This window comes from Mesoplodon bidens (genome assembly GCF_964165515.1).
Source record: "Mesoplodon bidens genome assembly, chromosome: 3".
NCBI classification, from domain to species: domain Eukaryota; kingdom Metazoa; phylum Chordata; class Mammalia; order Artiodactyla; family Ziphiidae; genus Mesoplodon; species Mesoplodon bidens.
In genome coordinates this window covers 147,885,623-147,912,593 of record NC_138178.1, presented here as the reverse complement: position 1 = coordinate 147,912,593, position 26,971 = coordinate 147,885,623, and the positions used below count along the sequence as shown (strand labels likewise).

Genomic DNA, 26,971 nt, shown 5'->3' with positions numbered 1-26,971 from the left:
TTTTTGCGATACGCGGGCCTCTCACTGTTGTGGCCTCTCCCGTTGCGGAGCACAGGCTCCGGACGCGCAGGCTCAGCGGCCATGGCTCACGGACCCAGCCGCTCCGCGGCACGTGGGATCTTCCCGGACCGGGGCACGAACCCGCGTCCCCTGCATCGGCAGGCGGACTCTCAACCACTGCGCCACCAGGGAAGCCCCTCTGTGGTCTGTTTTTGTTTAATACCCATTTAAGTGATGAGGCTAATGGTCTCTTCTAGCTTGGAGTAAGAGAGATAAATATGCATACTGTCTTCTTCCGGCTTTAGAATGGAAACACTTCCCTACTTTTCATTCACTTTAGGAAACTTGACCCTCTGAAAGGATAGAAAAGGAAACTGAACCCTCTTTCTCAGGAGCTATGCCTCAGAAGGTTACAAGGAGCCTTAAAGGAGAGTAGTTCAGTGAAAAGGAACCCTTCCCAGATGAATGTATTACATAACTGAAAAATGTGCCATTAGAGGCAGTTTGCTGATCCAGGCCTTTGCAGTTATTGGCATATTGGGGCAAAATGTGCAAAGTGCTTATTTTGCTTATTCCACTGACTTACTCAGTGCCATATTGCTTAAGTCTGCCCTTGCTATACATTTCTCACATTGCCCTTCATCATCAAGAGATGGCTGGGACCGTGTAAATACACAAATAATAAATAATCTTACCAACTCCCAATCTAGCCATTCATTGACAGAATCAAGGCGCTTATTACATTTTCTTCCCAGACCCTTTTAATAGCTCTTTGTGGTGATAATTTACATAACACAACAAATCGGGACAACTTGAAGGAATTACAAAGGAAATGTCAAAATATCTTGATAAAAAGAGTTTAAGGGCATATTGAGATTTAACATATTATGCAGCTGCAAGCAGAGTACGGAACGTTAAAATAATATTTAAGAGTCTAGGCTATTTATGGTTTTTCATAGGTTCGCCTGCATGTCGTTTCCAAGTTGGCAACAGCAAAACCATGGCAACAGGAAATTCTTCCCTGCAGTAGAGTTTATGAATACTTTTCTGTTTTCATGACTCAACTCCTTATTTAATTTCCTGTACAGAAAATCAGAGCGATTACTATAGACTGCAATACAGATGTGCTAATCCAAAGACCCTCTCAAAGAAAAACAGGTCACAGGTGTCTATGGATGGATTTTGAGATAAAATTTAAAATTGCCTTCACACAGACGCATAGCAGAAGTCAACATACTCTAGATACTTGAGAACATAACTCTTTTATTAACCACCTGGGAATGGGAAGGGACAAACCTCTATGTTCATGAGCTGTAGCTAAACAGACTGCTGCACTATTGTGCTTTGAATCAACACGTTTTACGAGCCAAGCTAATACCAAAGCTAAGCCTATTTTCTTAGAGATTAAGTTAGACTATGGACAATAATAACAGGAAATAAATAAACAAAAATACCTCTAGATATTAAAATATAAAAATGATTAAGAAAACCATACAATGACTGACTACACAGATATGCACAAGGATTATGAAATGAGTTAATGAAAGTCAAAAATTCTAGGGCTTGCAACCAGATGGTTTTAAGTTGCAGGAGTTTTTCAGCTAAATATAGTGAAATTTATGCAACATTATCCAGGGGCAATTCTGCATGATCTCCATCCACTGCTTTCCACCTTCCACATTTCTGATAACACTATTTTTTTTAAAGTCCAATCCTAGCTACTTTGACTATGGTCTTCAATTGTTTTAGAGCCACATCTTCCTTCCCTGGCTTCCTCTCCCCCATCACCAGCAGTTTTCTACAGTAAGTGGCAATGTTGTTTTACAGGCAACTTACCAGGTGAACATCAACACAGCAGGAGGACAATAAGCCTAGTAGGAGGGTATAAGTATTTCTTACTTTTGGTGTCAAGCTGCGCACGATACTTCTCAAATCCTTTGAGCCGAACGCGTTCTCCCAATAGCTGGAGGAATTCCTCAAAGGCTGGGCCGGCTGATTCATTGTTGTACATCTCTTCTTCCGTGCTCTGTCCAGCTTTGCAGTACATGATGCCTACTTTCTGCTGATAGTTCAGCTGTGAAGGCAGGTGATACAATGCATATAAATATAGGCAGACCCACTCTGTCCGCTTAAATGCTAATAAGTCTTGTAGGCCATATGCCCATCAAGTAAGCTAACCTCTTTCTTCTCTTGAAATCCTTCTGCTTTCGTTCTTCCCCTTTTAAAAAGGGAGGCCTTAAAAATTTAAAAGTAAAGGCCTACTTTACAAAAGATACTTTATTTTTTAATTGAAGTATAGTTGATTTACAACGTTGTTAGTTTCAGTGAACAGCAAAGTGATTCAGTTACACACACACACACACACACATACACACACACACATTCTTTTTCAGATTCCTTTCCCTTATAGGTTATTACAAAATATTGAGTGTAGTTCACTGTGCTATACAGTAGGTCCTTGTTGGTTATCTATTTTATATATAGTCGTGTGTATATTTTAATCTCACACTCCTAATTTATCACTCCCCTGCTTCTCCCTTTGGTAACCGTAAGTTTATTTTCTATGTCTGTGGGTCTATTTCTGTTTACAAAAGTTACTTTAAACTGTTTTGCACTAAAAGCCCATTAAAGTTCTTATAAAATTTGGGGGGGTAAAATTGGAAAAGACTTATCTCCTAATGCCACTTTTCCAATATATTAAATTATAAACCTTGGTTATATCTTTGTGACAGCAGTAGCATCATCGACACTATGCTTTTCAAATATTTTTCTAAAAGATGAGGACCTGGATAGAAACTTCAAAAGGGGCCTCATAATGGCAAATCAGCTAGTGGTAAATATTCCTTCCTCAAATACAGTTAAAACCAAGCATTCAAGAAATTTAAATATGATATAACATTAATAGAAACACTCATTCATCACTGAAAAGTTTAGTCAATCTATAAACAAATTTTAAAGTTGTATTAGTCATTTAACACTAAATGAGTTTTCAATCTTAAAATTTAGACTTTTAATTCTCCAGTAAAATCAGGGCAATCCATATCACTTAGGCCTGTTTCCAGAGTAGCACTGAAACCACTGTATCAGTAAATTTTTATCTCATAAAAAGGGAAGGGGGAAGAGAAGAGGCAAAATTTTAATAGCTAACATGTATTGAACAGCCACTGTCTGCCAATCACTGTTTAGTGTTTAACTTACACTATCTTATCCTCATAAAAGCCTACAAAGCAAATATTATCCCTGTTTGACAGATATGCAAAGAGAAGGTCAGAAAAGGGAAAAGCAAGTAACTGGTCCAGTAGGGAGAGATCATAAATTAGCAGCCCTGTGATTCGGCTCTATTAAATATTACCAGGACTCAACCAGGCTTGTCGTGCTCTATTTCTGTCACTGCAACGTATGTCCACAGCCCCTTACTAGCAATTCCACAGTTGAAAACCAAATTTAAGCAAATACATTTGGCAGTAAAACTTGATATAAGCTGACAGTAATACTTTTTACTTTATTCCTCTTTCTGTGAATATTCATTTTTTGGGGAAATATTAATGTTTGATTGTGGGGTGCTGCTCCAGATCCTGGGGACTATTACTCCATGCTGCATGCATTTTATTATCCTTCTAAAGCTGGACCTTTCTTAATTCTGAAACATATCCAGCTCCTATTGTTTTACACAAGAGACTGGGAACCTAAGCAACTCTTTTTCAACTTTCTAAACCAAATGGTTCAGAATGGTGATAACTAGAAAATGTCATGAGGGAACTCCTGCTTGCTTTCCCCCCTCTCCACTGCATGCTAACTAGTTGACAAGGAAGGTTCCGCAGCTTTTACATGACCCATAGACATGAGAGCTCCTTAGGACTTCTATAATTGTGCAGAATTGATTTTACCCCGCCTACTTCCACAAGTGGAAGGCAAAGTTCCAAATTGAAACTTGCAAATAATTGGATATACCAATGTCAGAATCTTTTTAAAATAGCATCCAACCTTGCATTATTGCTACTTCATTTTAATTATTAACAGAAACACATTTAGGATTTAGTTCATTTTTTTTGTATGCCACATGCAGTAAAGAAAAAGAAAGTAAAACCCACCACATACCACTGGCAGCTGGCCTCCTTCAAAGATCTGAATGTTACTAATACTTAGAGGGGAACTCCCACAGGTAGCGATTTCATCTTGGCTTTAGAATTCAGCTGAGTATCCTATTAGGTCTCAACAAATAAAAAAGTAGTGGTAGGCTCTATGTCTGTTACAAAAGAAGTCCTTAATGAAGCCAGATTCTTACTCTCCCCCTGCAGGGAGAACTGTCAAAGAAAAGAAGCAATCTGGAGCTTGGAGTTATTTGCTCTTTGGCTCTGTGCCTCCCAGATCAGCCTTCTCTTGCAACAATGCAAAACAAAAGTCACCCTGTTCAGTGGAAAGCATCGCAGTGATATTGGATTTGTGGGTGGCTTTTTAAACTTCTTAGATAAAGGCCTAAGATTTCACTGTACAATGTTCAAGAGGATTCATTTACATATATGAAAAAAGAGTTCGGAGAGAAGATAAGTAACGGAACTTCCCCCAAACCTCTGTAGAAGCAGAATGCAAGGACAATGAGACAGGGCACTGCCTTCTTTTGACAGGTTTCTCACACTCTAGTGAGCTCCACCTGCAGACAGGAGAACAGACTGGTATTTGCTGGCTGTGAAAGGAAGGCTCCTTCAAGAGGATGAGGAAATATGTTGGAATGTCAAGTTTCCTCTAAACAGTGCCAAATGTCAGTGCTCTGTCCTGGAAGGTGACACTACGACTGTATCCTTGTTTCTGCTGCAATAAAGTCGAGATAGGTGGGTATTCTGTGAACTCAGGCTCCTAGTATCTTCAGATAGCAACCTTGTTCCCTGCCCAGAATACGAGAAGTTGTTAAGGGGGAGTTATGTAAGTATAATAAGGAATATTTCAAGAGAAGGAGCAAATGGAAATGGAGTTTAGAGCTATCGTTTGGGGATTTGGAATTGCTCTCAGGTTATATAAAACACTATTTTTTTTTGAGACACACACAAACACATCTGTATGGATTTATGTATATGAATATATAATACTTTCCTGTAATGCTCAAAATAGAGTTATGATGACGCCAGAAGCCATCTCGGAAACAGGTTCGGTTTATCCACAGTTTAGGATTTTGCTTTTGGATGACCGTGAAGTCATGCTGTACAGTTCCATCCTTGCATATCTACTGTTCATACGGAGCACTGATGGAAGTGTTTGGACGCTCAACAAATGTTTGCATTGTAAAAAGTGATGATGGTCAATCCAACAGGACCAAGGTTCCGTTTGAAAGTCTTGAGTCTCAATAAAGAAAGTGTCTTTCAACACCCACCAAAAGTGACGTTGGGCTCCCACAGCTGGGAACCAAAAGTACAAAAATTGCTCTTCCTCTCATAAAATAGGCACTTGAACAAAGAATCAAAGAAACAGGTACTGCAAAATCTGACTTACGCAGCCCTGAGTTCCTGGAAAGATGGATGATAAAGTCAGAGTGCTCTACCAGTAGAAACAGGTTTGAATAACCAAGTTCTCAGAGACCTCTTAAGAAGTTCCCGTATTTTCACCTCTTCTTTCCTGATGTCACAGCCAGAGGAAGGCCACTGGGGGCAGCACAGACCATGAGAACAACCCAGTTCTTCCCTTCTTACAAAATCTTTTAAATAGTCTGATGTAATCCAGAGATTTAAAACAGTCACTATGAGGTATTTCATTGTCCAGCAGTTCTCAAAATGTGGGTCATGAACCCTTGAGAGATGCTTGAGCTCTGTTCTGGGACACAGTTAATTGGAAATAGTTTGATCCTTTCAGTTCTTCCTTTTAAACTCTGACAGGTCTTAATAGAGCAGCATTTAATTTGAGGTTAATTTTGCCCCATTATTGAGGCAAAGTCATTTTGAAACTTTACCCAATGCTATGTGAACTATGTATGCGGTTTTCCAGATTGCCTGGTGGGAGAAGGAACTATTCTCAGCCAGGCTGAGGTCTGAGGATTTGCCCCCTTCAATCTTAGGGTGGTTCTTACCCTGGCCACAAATAGTTTCCTCAAATACATGCACTTACCAGTACTCAGCTCTGCAAATCTTTTATCTCCCTGGACTCACATCTCAATCTCTACTCAGGAAGAGCCCTGGGCTTCAAGTGGGTGCCCCTCCCAGCTCCACAGCCTGGAAACTCTCTTCAGGAAGAAAGCTGGTGCAATGTTACTGTTCATTTGGTTCCCACCTCTCAGAGATCACGGTCATTTGTTGCCTGACGTCCAAGGTCATAAAAACCAATGTTTCATTGTTTTGCCTAGCTTTTAAAAGTTGTTTCAGATGCGAAAGTAAACTAGTCCTTCTCTTTTAATCTTGGCTGGAAACAGAAATCTGACTCCATTTTAAAGTCAACTACTGGTATATAATTTCTGAATGGTAAACTGCATCCATTTGAGGCATACACAGTTTAATGATTTCTAATAAACCTCCAACCCAATCAAAACACAGAACATTTCTAACACACCAAGTTTCGTGGTTCCCATTTGCTGTCTATCCCTGCATCAACTAACAGCCTCAGACAATCACTGCTGGTTTTTTTTTCCACTGTAAATAGGTTTGCCTACATTTTAAAAGAATATTTTTCCTGGGTAAAATTCCTAGTGAGAGTTCTTCTCTTTCAGCCACTAGAAATGTGGCTTCCACCTTTTCATTATGCTTTATACTTTATAGCTCAGGAAATGGTTAATTTTAATCCAATTGTCTGTCTTACTGTTCTTCTTTGAAGGTATTTTTTCCTCTGGCTATTTTTAAGATTTTTTCTTTTTCTTTTAATTTCAGCATTTTTTACTATGATGGGCCTACATCTGATTTTCTTTGTATTTATCCTGCTTACAGTAGGCACAGCTCCTTGATTCTGTCTCAATTCATGTGTTTCATCAGTTTTGGAAACTTCTTTACTGGTATTTCTTCAGACATCAATTCTGTCCCCAAATATTGCTTTAATTTCTCTTCTCCTCCTGGGAATTCCATTACATACATGTATTTCACTATGGCCCACATGTCTTTTAGGCACTTTTCTGTATTTCTCATGTGTTCTTGTCTACATTCTTCAGTTAAAAATTTGCTGGTAACTTCAATTCATCAGTTTTCTGCTGTGTCTCATGTGCTTTAACCCATCTGCTGAGATTTTAACTTTTTGCTTTTGTTTTTTCAGATCTAGAATTTCAATTTGATTTTTTAAAAACAAATCCCAAGTTCTCCAGTGACCCTTGATCTCTATCTTTTATTTCTGCAGCCCCCATGAAATTAATGAAAACTCTGAACTGTCACCTAACTTATCTGCAGCTTTATGCTATATTTAAGCCCCAAGCCTCTTACAAATCAGCAAATGTCCAAGGAAAAAGTGCTGTAGGATGATTTAATTTTGATGAACCCAAATTTCTCAATTATTTCTTTTCTAGACTAAGTATAGAAAAGAACTATTTTTTGGTGTTATATCTAAGAACTCTTCACCAATCCTCAGGTCCCCCCAATTTTCTCCTATGTTTTTGTCAAAAACTTTTATAGTTTTACATTTCAAACTATGATCCGTTTGAATAAATTTCTGTATAATGTGTGAGATTTAGGTCAAGTTCATTATTTTGTCTATGTAATTGTTCTGGCACCCTTGTTTGAAAAGCCTATCCTTCTTCCACCTTTGTCAAAAAAATCAGTTGGATATATTTGTGTGGAGCTATTTCTGGTTTCTCTATTCTGTTCCACCGATCCATGCATCTACCCTTCCAATAAGACACAGTCTTGATTACTGTAGTTATACCAATATAATATAATGAAATCACGTAGAATGATTTCTCCCACTTTATTCTTTTTCAAAATTGTTTTGGCTATTCTAGTTCCTTTGCCTTTCAATATAAACTTCAGAATGATCTTGTCTATAATTTCAAAAATCTTGCCAGGATTTTGATACCGATTGTGTTAAACTGATATCAATTAGGGGAGAACTGACATCATTAATAGGTTGAGTCTTTCAATCCAAGTACATGGTATGTCTCTTTATTTTATTTAAGTCTTCTGTGAGTTCTTTCATCAGTGTTTTATAGTTTTCAGCATACAAGTCCTAAACATGTTTTGTTAGGTATATACCCAGCTATTTCATTTTTTATTGAAGGATTGTAAATGGTATTGTATTTTATTTTCAGTTTCCACATGTTCATTAAAAGAGATCCAACTGATTTCTGTTGAGTTGATGTTGAATCATACAACCTTGCTGGACACACCTTGCAATTCTAGAAAGTTTTTGTAGATTCCTTGGGGTTTTGTACATAGACTATCATGTCATTTGACATAGGGACAATTTTATATTTTCCTTTCCTTTATCCACCTGACTTTTATTTCCTTTTCTTGCCTTATTGTACTGACTAGAACTTCTAGTACTGTGTTGAATAGCAATAGAGACTGTACATCCTTGACTTGTTCCCATTAAGTCTTTCACCAACTATGATGTAAGCTGTAGGGTTTTTGTAGCTGTCTTTAATCAAGCTGAGGAAGTTCCTCTCTATTTCCGTTCTTATCATGAGTGACCACTATGTCGTTCCTTATCCCAAGTTCCCCAGCCAATCTGCTTCCTTCATTCCACCTATCAGATTCATGTTTGCTTTATATACAGTGTACAAGGTTTTTAGCTGTACTTAGCAGGAAGAATAGGGGAAAATTACATCTACCCCATACTTCCAAAAGCAAAAGTCCAAATTTATTTTTAAAAAACACTTTGTCCAGTGTTTCTGGTTATTCTCAGTGGGTGGGCTGGTCTGAGACAAGCTACTCTGCCATTACTGGACATGAAGACCTTGGTCATTTTTTCAAATCCTCATGATTCACATTGATAGCATTTACTTTGGCTTGTTCTTCATAAACATGATAACTGTCTTAACTACTTCCTAAAGATCTATCCCTGTACTGTCCTCCAAAAAGAATGACAAAGAGACTGGAAAAATTCAGTGTTGGGGGCAAAAAAATGCTAGTTAGAAAATTTATCTTCATTGAAATTTACTACCAAAAATCAAATTGCTTTAAAAAATGACATATGGATACTGGGTAGAAAGATCATTTAAAAAAAATCTGACAGAGATGCTGTCAAAATTATTTATATACATGTGCAGAGACACATTCTAATCTATTTTTATCTTTGGAATAATGTAAAGGAAATAATCTATACACACACAATAATCTTATCTAATAACATGCTGTGCAAAAGTTCTCACAAAAATAGAAAGCTTCATATTGGGTATTAAAATGATGATTTATGTACTTGTATTGATTTGACATTAAGATGAATTTCAATTACATAGGAAAAGGCTCTTCATTGAGCACTGTCTGTGATAGGAAAAGACTGTTATCCATCTAAACGTCCATTAATAGAGGAACTAATGAAGTAAACTATGGTACAGCAACAAAACAGAATATTATGCAGCCATAAAAACAATGGGAAAACTTTCTGTGTACTGACATAGAAAGATCTCCAAAATATATTACTAAGTGAAAAAGCAAATGTTTACAGCATGCTATATTTTGTATAAGAAAAAGGGAACTGGGGCTTCCCTGGTGGTGCAGTGGTTGGGAGTCCGCCTGCTGATGCAGGGGGCACGGCTTCGTGACCGCGTCCAGGAGGATCCCGCGTGCCGCGGAGCGGCTGGGCCCGTGAGCCATGGCCGCTGGGCCTGCGCACCCGGAGCCTGTGCTCCACAATGGGAGAGGCCATGGCAGTGAGAGGCCCGTGTACCACAAAAAAAAAAAAAAAAAAAAAAAAGGGAACTAAGACTACATATGCATATCTGGTATATCTGTATAAAGAAACATAGAAATACATAAGAAACTAATAAAAGTGGTAATATAGGGGAGAAGAGAGGTGAGGGATAGGAACAGGGTGGAAATGGGATCCCTCAATGTAAATACTTTGATTTTTGGATCATTTGAAGATATTAGCTAATTAAAGTCCTGTACGAAGGAAACTAGTTTAACTTTTTATTTTAAAGCTGAATTTAAAGCACAATTCACAGTTTAAAAATCAAGAAGACTGAAATATCTGCAAACAGTTCCTCTGTCTTTTTGGATTGTGAACCAAAGAAACCTCACTGCAAGTCTTAGCCATGCTGAGCTCCTTCAACTGCAAACTGCAGTCCTACCCAGCCAAACGTCTTCCAAATGCTACTGCTCTCAGTCACATTAATCATAAATCTTACTACTGGAAAGGACCCCATCCAGTCACCCACCCCAGCCTCAGCCAGGCAAAAGAGCATGGATGAGCCCGTGTAATCATTACTTGTGAACAGACGAGACAAAGCAACCAATGCCACTGTCTCCTTTCTCTGACCTGAGGACAGTCGCGTATATGTCTTCCTGATAATGTACATATGGAACCCATCTGGTGGCCATCTGAACTTTCAACATGCATTAGCTGATACCATAATCTAGAAAAAGACTGAAATTTCAGAAATGGTAATTGTTCTGCCAAAGCTTCATTCATAGGAAATAGGTTTTGGAAAAATTGTTTTCCCTATGGTTCATTCTTTAAATCCAGCTGCCTGAATCAAACAGGAAATGGGGCTAGTCAAACTCATTCATCTTCAATAGAATAATGCACCAGGGCAATGAACAGGCTAAGTCAGCAGAGAATTTCACCCATGCCCTTAATCAAAGGAACAGTGCTATTCATTATCAAATAAATACTGCTTCTTTCCTTACATCTATTCTTGAGATATATATTACAGACCTAATTAGATATGATTACTTTTCCCCTTTAACTTCAATAACTTGAAGGGCAACATTTTAAATAGAGAATCCAACAAATATTTTCATTTCTTTGTATTTTTAATAAGTATCTAGAAAAACAGTGGAGATACTCATTTAGGTAAAATCACTACTGTGTACATGAACCTTGACATTTCCTAATGAAAACAGGTCTTCCGATTTTCTCTTCTGCAAACCGGCAATTGCACTTTATTTTTAAGCTCTATTCTGATCCTATTTGGGTTTTACATGTTATACTTAATATTGGGCACTGTAGCCTGTAGCAATAAAACTTGGATCCATATTTCCAGTTCCTTCTTCTACTCAAGGGGAGGGGAGGGGAGGGGAGGATGGGGTGTACAGTGTATTGGGTAGGAAAGTGGACTCTGGAGCCGGAATGCCTGGATGCAAGACTTGCCTCCACCAGATCCTAATTGTGATCTGGTGTGGGGGGGGTCCTTCCGCCTCTTTGTGCCTCGGTGCTCTTGTCGGCAAAGCAAGAACAATAATAGCACCTATATCAAAGGATTCTAAGGGTTAATTAAAATAATTTGTGTGAATTGCTTCACACAGTTCCTGGCTTAGTCACTGCTCAGTTCCTGGCTTAGTAATCTGTTTTTATTACTGCCTTACACTCCTGCTCAGCAGGACTGCTTGCTGTCCCATAACCACATTCTGTGCTTCTGTCCTGCTGCGCTTTGTTCTCATTGTTCTGAGTCTAGACCACCGTACGGCTTATTCTCTAGTCTGATGAAAGGTCCGTTTCATCCTGACCCATATAACCAATCACGACTTGGCCCCACTGGCTTGTCTGTTTGCAGTTCTCTTATTATACTCATTATATTAACCCTACCTTTCATTACAGTAATTTATGACTTTGTCTCCTTCATAGGTAAGGGCTGTGTCTTACTAGCCTATTTATTTTCTACAGTATTTAACAATCTGCAAAGAGTAGTTACTCAATTAGCATTTATTGAATTTGAAAAGTTACGCTTACTTCTGAAAGTTAAGCACAGTATATTATACTACCTATAACAGCAGCTTTCTCACAGGATGCTGATAAAGATGAAATAATGCATGTAAAGGACTAATGAGTTATCATTTTATCATTATTCATGTGCAGTAAGTGCTCTACACGTGTGAACTCCTTGAAACAGAGCCTGGTATAATGACCTTTCATTTCTCTTGCACTGGGTAGATGAGATAAAGGTGTTTTTTAATGACTGATGAAGAAAAACGGCATTAATATGGCAAATTTAAAAGTAACTGAATTAGCCATATTATTTAAAAGTTGGCCTGAATAGGTAATGAAATTCCTGATATTTCACAGTGTAGTTTGGAGGACCAAAATAATTTGAGATGCGCAAAAAGAGATGAAAACTTGCAAATCTTAAAAACAAAAGGTAGTATCGTGCAAACGCGTATCCAGTGTTCAGGACTCCTAAGGGAAAATGGCACTGCTTCTGAAAGCCTCGATCCTCTCAATCGTAAAATAGGCCATTAACTGGAACCTACTGCCCACGGGTACCGTGAGGATTAAATCAGATGATGCTGGTAAAGAGCTTAGAACAGTGCAATAAGTAAACATATATATTTATCTAATGTGTTTTCATCATAAGAGATGCTCTCAATTATCTAATACGTGAAGATGTAGGACCATGATGGAAAAACTAAATCCAGAGTTGATCTAAATTTGCTGGGTCACAAACTGCTCTAAATTCTTGACAAAGTGAAATCATTGGCAGGTTATTTCATCTTCTTATTGACCTTTAGATGATAATGGAAATAGACATCAATCAATAGTGAAAGACCCAGGAAGGTATCAGGAAGGTGAATGTGAAAGCATGGGTAAGCCACAAAGCATATAATCATTTCTTAAAACTTTGGGAATTAAAATACCTACTTCAGTTCCCACATAAATATCAGAGTCTAGTCAAATGAAAAACAACTTTTTATATTTTTGTGAAATACTATCTTTTATAGTATATAGATATAACTTACATCTGTTCTTCTGTTCATTTCATTTTTAAATGGTAAGATTAAAAAAAAAAAAAGAAAGAAAGAAAGAAAGAAAGAAAAAAGCACCAAAGATCTGAAAGGCAAAATGCCACAATATAGCAAGCAAATAGTGTTTTCTTTATCCAGGCATAATTACATGAGCTGTTAAAGTAGAAAAGATTTTAAAGGAATCATTTAAATAAAACTTAAAGGGAGATGTAGAAGGTCCTTTTAGTGAGTCCAGCTTTTCGTATTCATACTATCAATCTCTTTAAATATAAGGATGTACAAAGCATGAAATTTCAAAAAATGATGACATAGATGGAAACTAAAAATGTTTTGCAAAGATTCAAATGCATAATGTACTGCACTTACAAGCATTTCTTTTTCAAAATCTGTATTTGTAAAGGCACCAAAATAATTAGTTTCTCACAAGGATTTCAAGGCATTAATAAAATTTCCTACCAAAAAAATGACTCTCCAGACTAAACACCTAAGTACGTGTCCTCTGTTTTTTATCAGTATAAGTCTGGGCTTTAAATGCTATAAATATATAAACGGAAAGAGAGGCCAAGCAGTGGTGTCCCTTAGTTCAGATAAAGAGCTGCTCATACAGAATAGCAGGTTTTAAACATCTAGATTCTACTGCCCAGAATTTAGTAAAATTTCAAAAATAAAATTGGGGAGACTCACCTAGACTATCAAATTTTAATTTCGCCGGAAGGCATTAAAGAAGACAACTAATACATATTATCATCAATAATTTATGAAGGAAAGGATAGTTTAATATCCCCAAGAATAAGAAACCCATCATTTCAGAATAATGGGCAGTTTTGTGAATTAAACAAATGTACCTTTAAGTTAAACTCACTATACTGCTCTCATCTTTCCTGTGTGGATGGGACCATATAGTGTTTATCACAGAGCAGCCCCATCTCCAACATTTTGTAAGAGAGGGCACAAAATGTGACAGAAAGCCCATACAATGTCTACAATTGGGGCACCCATTTTTAAACTTAATATAAGTAAAACAAAGGGAAAAAGGAAGAAAACACCTCCTTTACACAAAATAGTCTGTTGAATTTAGAATGTGCAGTATGTGATTATATTATCAATGTCTAAATGTTGCTGTTTTCCTTGAAAAGTGTAGTAACTGAAAAGACTGAAATCAGTAAAGTTGAACCTAATCATTATTTTTCTACTTTTCCTTTGTTAGAATAAATACTCAAAATATTTATTGGAAAAACAGCACCCAAAATAGTTAAGTTTATGTATCAGCAGTCTTCTGAAGCATTCAAAGTGCTCAAATTTACATGTTATAAACATGGATACTCACAGCCTATTTGAAATACACATATGAAATAGACATTAGCTATGCTTTACAGTAAGTAAGATGAATGGACAAAAGGAGCAGTGATTAGAAAAGTTACATCCAAATATTGGTTCCTAATAATATATTCCTATCAGCTGATTTAAAAGACTGAATATTCCTTGAAACTGATTTTTTTGAACTACCATTCATTTTAATAAAATTCAAATTTTTCCTAATTAAAAAAATACCATCAAAATCTGTTTATAAAATGGAATTCAATAACTGGACCAATTTTACTTTGGGAAGAATTTTTAAAAAGTGCAATGGGAAAGCTACTACCACTCCCTGCCAGGACGCAATATGGCTAAAATATTCAAAGAAAGAATTAAAATAAGAGTATATAGATACAACGTCTAATAGAACTAGCCCATATGCTCAAATGATTCCAAGTAGAATGTGGATACACTCTCCGGTTAGTGGATTTTCCAGATTATAGTTTTGCATTCTCTACTCTTCTGCCTCCTCTATATGGATTATCCTATCACTCATTTGTATCTGGATCAATGGCTCCACATTAAGGTACAGAAAATATGGAAGTGAGAAAATCTTGAGCACTCTCATTTTGTTAAAATTAGGACTCAGATTTTTTAAATTTTGAATTTTTTATTTAAACACCTCGGCTAAGATACATTTTTGGTGGTATTAATAGACTAAAAATTAAAGCTTTTAAGAATGGTGTGGAGTAGTGGCTCCCAGTACATGCTTTGAACTTATTAACTGTGTGAACTTGGACTTACTACTGAACCTCTCTCTGTCTCAGATTCCTCATCTCTAAAATGGGGATAAAAATGGTATCATTCTCTTGGGGCTGGGACAATAGTTAGGATAACATATTAAGGTACTTAAAACAGAGCCTGGTGACTATGTTCATTAGTGTTAGCTACTGTTATTACTGTTATTGCTACTACTTATTCCTGGAGTATTTGAAAAATTCATTGCATTTATGGAAGATTACTGAAAGAGTTGAACATTGTTTAAGTACTGTATCAGTCAGTCCTGACAAAGAGAATTTCAACAGATGAGAAATGTTCAGAGTTAAGAAAAAAGAAAGTCAATAATTGCAAAGAGAAGATCCTTCACAAAAAATAGTATCAGTTTTCCCCATCAAAAAAGAACTATTCAGGGCTTCTCTGGTGGTGCAGTGGTTGGGAGTCTGCCTGCCGATGCAGGGGACAAGGGTTCGTGCCCCGGTCCGGGAAGATCCCACATGCTGCGGAGCGGCTGGGCCCGCGAGCCATGGCCGCTGAGGCTGCGCGTCCAGAGCCTGTGCTCCGCAACGGGAGAGGCCACAACAGTGAGAGGCCCATGTACCGCAAAAAAAAAAAAAAAAAAGAACTATTCAGGTCTGTATTCTGGATGCCTAGTGGAAACCTGAGCAGCAAGAATGTTCTCCCCTGGAAGCCACACTTACCCCCTGTTCATCCAGTTTCATGAGTTGCTCTGTGACTTTGGGGGTGTTGAAGGCCAACCGCAGGCACTGGACGTTGAGCTCGGGAATCACGTGCTCCAGCACTTCCTTCAGAGGCAGTCCCCGGGCCGTCGAATGCTTTGCCGTTGAGGGTATGGCATCCTCCAGCACTGACCCTCTCAGTGTCATGAGCTGAAAGAGAGACATGTGCTCCAGTGAGATGAGCAAATACATCAAATGCACTGAAAGCCCAGTCTGAGGTCCCCCTTAGGGAGCTGGAAATGACATTTGATTGGTTGAGCCAATGAGGGAGAAAGGATGAGGGAAGTGACGTAAGATACTTTATATATGAAAAATGAGACCAACACCTTCAAGAAGACCCAGGCAGGTCCAACAGAACTCATAATCAAGCCTTCTGAGGACACTTCCTTAAATACCAAATAAAGTGTGTATTTCCCTAGAGAGCTCAGAAAGCTCAAGGTCTCCATATAGCTATACAATGCCACTCACACACTCACCAGGAAATTAAGAAGGAGCTATCCCTGAGAATATCTGAAGGCTAAATGCTGAGAATTTAGATGTTACACCTTTCTGAATTATAAAAGGTAAGGGTGGGGGGAGAGGAAGTTTTAAATTTCATAATGTACTGCTGACTAGCTTAAACTATTCCCATTCCCAAATGCTGCTACAATAGGACAGTGATTATAGGTAGTAGAGTGGCACCATGAACAGCATTTAAAATGACTTTTGCTTTACCCTTATGTCTTGAGATCCCTTCTATTATTATGAAATAAAAACATAAGCAAAGGAATTTCCTTAAGTAATGATCTGTCGAAGTAAACTAGTCTTAATTATCAGACAAAGTTGTCAGTATAATTTAAACACTGTACGGTGACCTAAAGAAAAAACTCATTAAGTCGAACGAATTTCTGTTAAGTGTGTAGCTTACAAGGCGCTGTACTGCAACAGGAGCAAATGTTGAGGGCTGGGTGTGGCATGCAAGAGGGTGAGAGGTTAAGAAATACCCATTCAGGAGGATATATCTACTAAGAAAAGTTTAACAAGGTCAGGTTCTACAAGAGTCCAAAGGCAGAAAAGGGATCACCGTGGCTCAGGGCATAAGGAAAGGCCCTCATGGAAAAGGGTGGCACTGAAAAGGGGCCTTGAAATCTAGGAAAAATTATACAAAAAGTGTCAGAGAGCAAAGGTGTGGGGATGAGAAAGATCGGGGTGTGAGCGGGAAAGAGCGATTGCTGTAGCTTAGCTGGATCTAAGCGAGCCCAAAGGGGCAGTGGGTGGTGAAGCTACAGGCAGGCCAGAGCCCCGAGCCGAGTGTACCCCGACAGGCGTGCACCTCATCTGGCTCCAACCGGCCATATCAGAACTTGCTTGCATAGGGATGATGATGTAAGAAAATTCAGTTGGCAAATAAGATGAACTGCCCGAGGAAGAAACTACAGGTAGAGAAAACAGAAACAAACTGTAAACCGTCTTCAAGTAACAGGCAGAGGGTGTGACAGGATTAGCAGGGAAAATGGAAACCAAAGGAAGAATCACCAGGGAAGTAAAATCTATAACTGTGCCAACTGATGCAGAAGAGAGATGAGGGTAGGAAAAGCCAAGGTTACCAACCTCTGACTCTCAAGACAAGAAAAAGGTGCTTGGGGTATCTGCAGTCCGTTCATTTGATTAGTATCTTTTCTTTCATTTATAAATAGTTTGCTTTCAAATAACAGTTGTGTAAAAAATATCTTTTTCCTGTGACTTAATATCTAATTTGACAGAAATAATTTTTGTTTCGTTTTTTAAATCACGGAAACGGCTGAGCAACTCGCGTGCTCCTGGGGACAGGAGGCTGCAAAGGCTGGACGTATTTCCAGCTAAGAACCCCAGATGAGGAACGCTAATCATTGCTAATCCCTGCACCACAGGAAGACAGCAGCCCACCTCAAGAAAGCCAGAGCAGAAAACCAAAAAGGAATGATTCCTTTTTATACCCGAATCACTAGTGTTACTGATATTTTTGTTAATGACTTCCAGAAACAGGAAGAGAATCCTCCTAAATCTCTGTGCACCCATGCTTAAAAGCACTCACACCACAGATTTTGTTCATAAACAAACTGTCATGCTTCCAAATACATGTAAATTCCTTTTTTGTTTCTTTGTTGTGCAATGCCTATTTCTACTGAAAGAGATTTGTTTGTATTTCTGTTATCTTGATGCCATCTACTGAAGCAACAGCAGTGTCACTGTGGTGACTATGTTTTCTTTTTTCTCAATGTTTTTTTTTTTTTTTTTTTGTGGTATGTGGGCCTCTCACTGTTGTGGCCTCTCCCGTTGCGGAGCACAGGCTCCGGACACACAGGCTCAACGGCCATGGCTCACGGGCCCAACTGCTCCGCGGCATGTGGGATCTTCCCAGACCGGGGCACGAACCCGTGTCCCCTGCATCGGCAGGTGGACTCTCAACCACTACGCCACCAGGGAAGCCCTCTCAATGGTTTTATTAACAGGAGCAATCAATAGCATGAGAAGCCCCTACAAAGGCATAAGAATTAAGTCTCACTTTATTATATATTCAGTGAACTCTCTTCAATGGGAAGGAGTGAACTGCCCATCCTACAATGTGCAGCTCTGGAGCAGAACCAACATCTAGAGATATTTCTATCAAAGGACTTTCATTAGTTTATTTCTATGAAAACTCTCATAAAGATACTGTAACCGAGCAGGACCCTATGGGAGCCTTCCCGGGACGGGCCTTCCCCCCATATCCTCTGCTTTAGCTCCTCTCAGAAGCACCTAGATTTGATGCAAATTTCCTGAGTTGTTCTGCAGATGTGAAACCCCCCCACCGAATGGAAGAACTACTTGATTACCCTCAGTGGTGTTTTCTCAGGCCTCCTGGAGCCTAAGGACTCACAATGTGAACCCCTGTGACACCACCGTGCTGCCTCACCATCAGCCAATCAGAGAACTGTGCACAAGCTGATCACGTACCCTGCGACCCACCCCCACTCCTGGCCTTTAGAAATGCTTTGCCGAAACCCTTCGAGGAGCTTGAGGCTTTTCAGGGCATGAGCCACCTTGTCTCCTTGCATGGGTTTGCGATAAACCTCTCTCTGCTCCGAACTCCGACGTTTCACTTTGTTTGTCCTCGCTGTGCGTCGGGCACACACGAATTTGTGTTAACAATATTACAATTAAACCACACTTAAGGATTATTTCTATCGGAATGAAAAAAATTACACAAAGGCTAGTGGCAATGCATTAAATAAACGTTAGAGAGGAAGGAAGGAATGAAGGGGGAGGGCTGTTTGAGGCGTCAGGCACGTAGTCACGAACCTCTCAGAGTCCTCATCTTCCCTGAGCTTATATTTGAGTGGGAGAGTCACAAAATGAACCAAGTAAGTCAGTACAGTGCATGAGATAGTGGTTAAGTGTTCATGAGAAAAAGAAAGCCTGGAATTGGACATGAAATGAGATATGAGGGAGTAGAAATTTTAGATCCAGTGGCCAAGGAAGGCCCCTGTAACTTAAGAGCAAAGGCCAGAAGGAAAAGAGAGAGCTGCGGCCACGAGGATGCCTGGGGAGAACACTGAATGCAGAGGAATAGGGACTATCGGAGCCCTGAGACAGAGGGGTCCTGAGATTGCCCGGAGGGAAGGAGGCCAGTGTGGCTGGAAAAGACTGAGTGAGGGGGAGTTTTCGGAGATGAGGTCAAGGTCGGAAGCAGATGGGTCTGGACTCCTAGGCTAGCAAGGAGAATGACTTTAACTTGGAAGATGGGAAACCATGAAAGGATTTTGAATTGAGGAATGACAAGACGTGGATTACATTTCTAAAGGACTCCTGCTGGGCTTGAAAGGATGCAGGGCTTAAGGGCACAAGCAGGAAGAATGGTTCTTGGAGAAAGATGATGGTGGCTTGGCCCAGGCAGAGGCAGTGGGATTGGAGAAGCGGTAGAATTCTGGATACATTTTGAAGACAAAGTCAACCACTTTTGTGGACACACCCGATGTGGGAGCAGGAGGAAGGAGAAGAGAGGAGTCAAAAGTGGCCTCAAGGTCTCTGGCTTGAGCAATTGTAACAATGGGGTTGTCACTGGTTAAACATTAATTTGAACATGAAAACTGGTGGTAATGGGTTTTTGAACCATGAACAACATTTGGCTTGGATGTTTCAATCAAAGGGTAAGGAAGTGGCCCCATGGACCGTCGAAGGGGTTGGCAGGAAAAGGACTGAACTACAGGACTAGAGAGAAGCCTTAAGTGTGGTTTAATTGTAACTGCAGGAGGGAGGTACAGATCGAGCATTTGAGGCTAAGGCAGGGAGAAGCAGAGGGACCACATTCACTTAGGATAGGAGGTGACCTGGAGAGAGAGGGGCTGTGACCAGCCGTGGCGTGCCTGCAAGGCAAGCTGGAAGGGACAATCATGGACACCAGAGACAGGATCTGAGAACGAAAGTACCGATTTAGAAAGCTTCAACGTCCGGCATGAAGAATGATAGGGTAGTGGCAAGAAGAAGTTGAAATGGATAAAAAACATAGAAAACGAAAAGTATATGAGGACTTAAATCAGAGTGGCCTGGGGGAGGGGGAAAGGTAAGGACAGGAAGGACAAAAACAGGTGGGAGGAGGTAAGTGTGGCTCTCAGAAATCCGGTGGCGTCTGAGGAGCGACTACCGACACCCAGCTTCAAAAACACAGTGTGTCCTCTGTGCTTTTCACGTTCAGCAAAAGTACTGACCCTGCTTAACGATCAGCTTTGGCACGGAGAAAAAGGACCCTACAGCATGTGAGTTCTTCGTTTCTCTCGCGCCACTCGACACAACACGAGATATTAAAGCTGTGCCTTTAAAAATCCTCTTTTTAATTTCCCCAGAGTTCAAGCTGAGGAACAATTACTAAGTGAAGCCAACCCCTGCAACCTGCCTTGTATTCAATGGGGGAAATGAAGCCAAATGCCCTATTTAAACTAGTTTCAGAACCATTATTTTCTAGATACCTCGAGGGAGCATTAGGCATTAATGTATAACAACAATCCTAAAGTAATCTGGTTCAAAGAGGCAATAAATTGATAGCTGGCACAACTAAACATATGTTTAGAAAGAAAACAAAGGAAAAGAACCTCATAGTCCCAAACTTGTTCACGAGTTTGTTTTTTTTTTTAAATGCTTTGTTGGCTACTTTATGTTTCCTTTTCTTTTTCTGACCTGAATTTCATTTTAAAATAAAAACTCACATATTATGTGTACTTAGATCCCTAAAGAGCTCCAAGAACCTGTCTTACCCACAATTAGACAGCCTCTGGTTCAAACAGTCCGCATTTTAGGCCTCCAAGAATAGGTCCAAGATGGCAAAGTGAAAATGCAAGAATAAAAGAGTTTTCTTGGGTCAAGAAATGTCCTAAGCAATAGTTTGCAAAAGTGAGTTAAGTCTTGGCTGACCCTCTCTGCCTCCTCAAGCTGGCTCAGTGCCTTCCGGCTGCCCAAGCAGGATATGTAATATCCAGTTTGGGATTCTGAGGACTCCAATTTCCTTGGGTCACACTTAATGGACATATCTTTCTGTGAATCAAAACTCCCATTCATTTATTGCATCTATCCAGAGCTAGATGGGAAGAAAGGGTCCAGATCTAACCATTATGTCCAGCCCTATCACCACCGGAAGGAATGAAAGGGGTCTTTGTTTATTCTGAAGACATTTGTAACCATGAGCTATTAAATTTAATTGCTTTGCTACTGCTACTACTCTATTTTTTCCTCAATTAAATTAAGCCTCAAGTCTTTCTCATGTGCGACTTACCTCACTAGTTCTAAAAATTATCCGGTAGTTGTAGGGAGATCCATTTTCTTTCGTTTCTTCTGGTTTTTCCCTTCGAATGCTCACAGCCACCGGACCAAGATTCTCATCTGCCCCAAAATAGTTCCAGTGTTCTTAGGTACAATGACACAAAACAAAATTAGAATATTTACAGAACACTTAAAAATGTTACATGCTGCTTGCTATTTAGATCACTCAGAAATTACTCCATACCAATAAAATGTAAATGCGTTTAACAAAATCAGTATTCTTCAATGAGTTATAAAAGTAAAGACTCAGCTATGCAGGTTTAGTCCCAGAGGAGGTAAGACAACAGAGGTGGCCTGTTCAGGTGTTTACTACTTGGCAACTTACTGCTCTGCTATTTTTTTAAAAAGAAATTTGTGTTTTCTCCTTATAAACAGGCTATATTGTGTCAGGGTTTCTTAGCTTTCATAAAAACAACAACAACAATAACAACAAACTCCCCCGAAACCTATTGAGAACAAAGTTTGCATACGGAGGGATTTCCTGCAGATTAAAAAAGATTCCCTGGACTGGAGAGGGGTCTGTGAGTTACTCGGCAGCTTTCCTCCCACATTGCCCAAGTAAGATGGAGTCTTAGCTCAGAGGTAAGAGCTTCAAAGTGCCCCTGGGAGGCAGAAGCTCAGACCCAGGGCTCTGGGCCTCACCAATGGTTCCCACACAGTAAGCACAAAAGGCATTCCACAGAGCCACTGAACCTGGAGGAAAGTGAGGGCTGGGATAACGGGTCTCTCCTAGGCAACCAGTGTGGCCGTGTGACTAATGGTGACTCAGGGGCCTCTCTCCTCAATGTCTGGCATTGCTCCAGACTCCAAACCTTAGCACAACCTTGGGGTTTGGGGGAAAGTGTCCAAATAACTGGTGTTGACTTTACCTTCCTCCTGACAAGAAGGAAGGTCGCGATCAAAATTAAATAAATTTACAGAAAACGTAAAAAGTGATATTTACTCTACACCTAAATATCTACTTCTTAAAAAAAATTAAAATCGTTGATACAGACATGATACGTTTACAGACGAGAAAGCGAATAAAACAAATATATGAAAAGCCAGAACAGATAACTTACTTTTCGAACCCCCAAAACACTTACTTTACATTGTCCTATTTCATTTACATGTGACATGGTAGCTTATTCTCATACAAAATGCATCAATATTTGAAAATACATATTATTCTCATACAAAACATGTATTTGAAAATCCATGAGAATAATAAGAAACAACAGCATAAAATATCTAATCATGTAATTTTAAAATTTAGGTAATACGTATGAAAATGCTTTGCAAGTACTAAAGAACAATTATAAAAGATGTACTCATTAATATCATGGGCTCTCTAAGAATATTATCATAATCCATGGAAATTCAAAATAAGGGAAACACAATGGGAATACAAGCAACAAACATCTCATATATGGACAGCTGAGAAACAACCCAATAAACATCACAAAATTCATGTACAAACACTTATGTACACCCTCAAAGCACAGCACGTGAGAATCACACTCAGAGGTTATTTACTCTTACTTTGCACATAATTTTAATAAGCGTGGTTGTCTGACCTTCAAGCCCACAGCTTGATTTCAGAGGTGTGATAGTTCCAGATGTTGACCAAGTCCAGGGTGTAGGGCTGATAGAGACTTTCATGCAGACAGCAATGGGACAGAACAACTGACAACAAGGAAGAAAACAGAAAGGGAGGAGACAGAAATCGTATAAAAAAGCGGACAAGAACTGAAAGAGAAACAAGACAGCAGCAGTCTGGGGCCATTCACTGAAGGAGCGCAGAGCTTAACAAACTTCAATAACTTCAGAGCATATTTTAAGCCGGCAGCAGAGCACACCAGTGAATGTGTCAAAGATGAGCTTCACATTCATTATATCCTGTTCCTTGCCCTTCATGGACTCTACTGAAACCTGACTCTCCAGAAACTCCTCAAACACCCCCACACACAAACCTCAGGAAGGGCAGGTGAGGCTGCTATTCTCTGCTGCTGGAGAAATTCACAAAGACGGGGGTCCTCTCAATTAGTGTCAGTAACCTCAACTCGGGCTTCCCTGGTGGCGCAGTGGTTGAGAGTCCACCTGCCGATGCAGGGGACACGGGTTCGTGCCCCGGTCCGGGAAGATCCCACATGCCACGGAGCGGCTGGGCCCGTGAGCCGTGGCCGCTGAGCCTGCGCATCCGGAGCCTGTGCCCCGCAACGGGAGAGGCCACAACAGTGAGAGGCCCGTGTACTGCAGCAAAAAAAGAAAAAGAAAAGAAAAAAAAAAACTCCCCCCATCTACCTTCTCTCAATCTTAGCAGATAATGGTGTCTACATCACAAAGAAGATAAAGAGCCATTTCAGAAGCAACTGTCCTCACTTTCCACCATCACACACACTTAACCTGGGTCCAGACTTCTGCTTCCTTTCCTTTACAATCTAAAACGCAATCTCCCCCGAAATTCTGGTCTCCACTCATTCCACCTTCCCAGGGACACTGATGCCTGATCACCCTCCCTGTATCTTCAACTTCCCCTCTCTGCCTGCTCATTCCCATCACCATTTAATCAGGTTCAAGTCTCCTTCATCTTTAACCATAACACTGACCCTCAATTCCTTATCCACCTCCAGGTTATCTCCTTTTTCTTTCCTTCCACTGGAAACTTCTCGAAAGAAATGCCTAATTCTTCACTTTAGGATTCCTATCATCTGACACCATTGCACAGTCACCAATGTCAGCCTTAAAGTTAAAACAAATAGAAACTTTTGGCCCTTATCTTGCTCAAATTCGCCACAACAACTCGCCAATGGCACAGTTGGCCATTTCATTTGTTTTCTAGAAACACTCATCCTGGCTTCTCAGACACCACCCTCTCCTGATTTTCCTTCCACCACTCTGGCTCTTCTTACTCAGTTTCCCTTCCTCTTCCCATCTGGAACCTTCCATCCACTCTCAGAACTTCCACGACCACCTCAATGCTGATGACTCTCAAGAGTCCACCTGCCCACTCCAGACGTCTGTCAGCCCTGAATCTTTACATCTACCTCACGGAACTCACTGTTTGTTTGTCCCATGGCATCTGTAAAAGTGGACCCATCACCTTCCATACAAACCTATACAGCTCTCCCTGCAACCCCAATTTCGGTGACTGCTACTACATTCCTCTAGTTGCTCATGCCAGACCCAATGTCATGCCTTGTGAATTCTAGTTCCTAAACAGCTCTCAAATCCACCTACTTTTCCTCCGTCTCACTGCCACTGATTTACCCTCATCATCATTTGCCTGGATGTCTGTGAGTCTTCTGATTGATTGGCTTTTCCTGATTGGCTTCTAAGATGCAAACTTGACCATCATTATTAAGTTTATAACCCTCCTCTGGTTTCCCACCGGTCCTTGGATACTTCCCGTGGCTTCCCAAAGGCTCTCACAGCCTGTCACCAGCCCATCACTCCAGTTTCAACTTGGACATTTCCATCATCCTTCTGAACTCTGAGTATCAATCATACTGAACTTCTCAACTCACTATGCCCCTTCTCACCTGAGACACCCTAACCTAGAACATTCTTCCCACAACTCCTCTTTATTTGACTAAGTCCTCTCATCCTTCAGGTCGCATCTGAAATATTATTTAGACACCCTCTCAAAGAGTGGTTGAACACTGGAGCAAAATGAAAGTGTGTACTTTGTATAGTAACAATAATACTTTAAGAATTCATAAAAATACAAATTAGGGAAACCAAATATTTAATATATTTCAACTACAAAAATTTAGAAATGTTACAACAGAAAAATGTAAATTTATAAAAATACAAATATTAAACACAATCATTTGAGCATAAATTGGCAAATAAAATAATAGCGTTATTTTAAAAAGAAACTAAATCCTATATAAAAGTGAAGAATATTGATTTAAAAATGAAAAAAAATTACAGATCATTTAAACTTTTTTGTGTGTGTCGTCCTCCACACCTGGCCATATTTTTTGCGGGATTTTTCCCAGCTACTGAAGAAGTACATTTCTGAGTTGGGGGAATGCTGATGAGATCATTATAAACTAACTTCTAACACCTTCTTCAGACTCTATGTTCAAACAAACCCACCTCTGGTTTGATAACTCCAGGAAGATCTTTTAAAAACTTATTTGTGTGTTTGTGCAGAAACATCAATCTTTTTTTTTTTTACTGAAAAAGAGCTCTAGCTATTATTTCCAGGAAAGCATTTCCATTTGATCTTTATTTCAGTTTCGTCAGTAGAGATGGAGATTCTGGTCTGGCTTCCTGTGTTAAATACACTAATATCATGTTCAGACTCTACTTGTTCAAAAAGTCTTTCAACTTGAGTAAGAATTATTCTTACAATAAAAGCCTTGCTTTTGGTCCACCATCCATTTTTCTGCTCCTGAGGATTACAGAAGTACAGACAAAAATCCTTTCTACATGAACACAACTTTTTCAGTTCAAAATCCGAATGCAATGTATAATTCGCCAATAGAGGAGTCTGGTTCAGCAAATTACCTTAAATTGAATTTTTGAGTCTTTAAACTTTGATCTCAAGACACATGACTTTTTTTTTTTTTTTTTAACTTAAAACCCAGCCTTTTAGGGACATACTGTGTCCAGTCCTTCTGGCCACTCTTGCTACTACTGCCTGTCCTTCAAGTTCACTGGACTGCGGTACTTTCCTTTTGGGACCACAGCCTTGGAGCAGCACTTCTGCACTTGCTCCCCTCTGCAGCATGTTTTATTTCTTCCTACCAGCCATGTACCTCCACCTTTTGCTGGCGGTGCTATCCATCAACCGCAGAGAGCTCTTCCAGCCATACCTACAACCAGCTTTGTCTTTTTGGGGGTGGCGGGACAGAAGGGAGAGAAGGGGTACAGGGACGGGGGAGATGCAGACGATAAGTGTTAAAGAAAGGCCAGGAAGCCTTTGATGATGAAAGTCAGAGGGAGGAAAGGGAAAGGAAAGAGGAGTTGGAGACTCAAGCAGGGTGGTTAAATCTGCTGATGGATGAACTGAAATACAGGGATTACTCCACCAAAAAGAATGATATTTTTGTGCCAGCCTACTGGAATGCCAAAAACCAGTATTGCAATCACTCCATTAGAATGATATAATGCAGCAAAGTGAGGAACTTTGCCAAGCACTCTAGTACTCACATCAACCAGAAAATACAGGCTTTGCCTTCTTTTTCACAGATGTGGCAAATATGATTTAGACAGAATAAGTCACTTCCCAGCCACAACTAGTAAACAGCAACACCAGAACTCAAACATATTATTTTAAGTACCAATTCCAAAGCTCATTTTCTTAGCCATTACATCTAACATTATCTTCCCAAACGTTTCTAAAACTGTACTGTGAATAAAAAATAGTTAAATAACATGTGATGCCTAAAGGGATTAACTAGCCAGATGACACATAAAGCTTTATTCCTTGATGTGCTATACTGCCAAGGTGTCACTGTGAGTTTTGTTTCTTAATAAATTTATTTATTTATTTAGGCTGCGTTGGGTCTTCGTTGCTGCATGCAGGCTTTCTCTAGTTGCGGCGAGTGGGGGCTA

At 39.8% G+C, this 26,971-nt stretch overlaps 1 protein-coding gene across 5 annotated transcripts in view; it reads right to left on the bottom strand.

Annotated features, from left to right (window-relative positions):
- SIPA1L1 (signal induced proliferation associated 1 like 1) overlaps positions 1–26,971 on the bottom strand; it is a 138,880-nt gene that overhangs the window by 96,502 nt on the left and 15,407 nt on the right. For all 5 annotated transcript variants that reach the window (XM_081227829.1, XM_081227830.1, XM_081227833.1 and 2 more), the window contains exons 2-4: positions 21,378–21,508; positions 15,575–15,763; positions 1,900–2,074 (exon numbers count right to left, since the gene is read on the bottom strand). In XM_081227829.1, the coding sequence (XP_081083955.1) occupies positions 1,900–2,074; positions 15,575–15,763; positions 21,378–21,508 (495 nt within the window). The remainder of the gene's footprint in view (positions 1–1,899; positions 2,075–15,574; positions 15,764–21,377; positions 21,509–26,971) is intronic.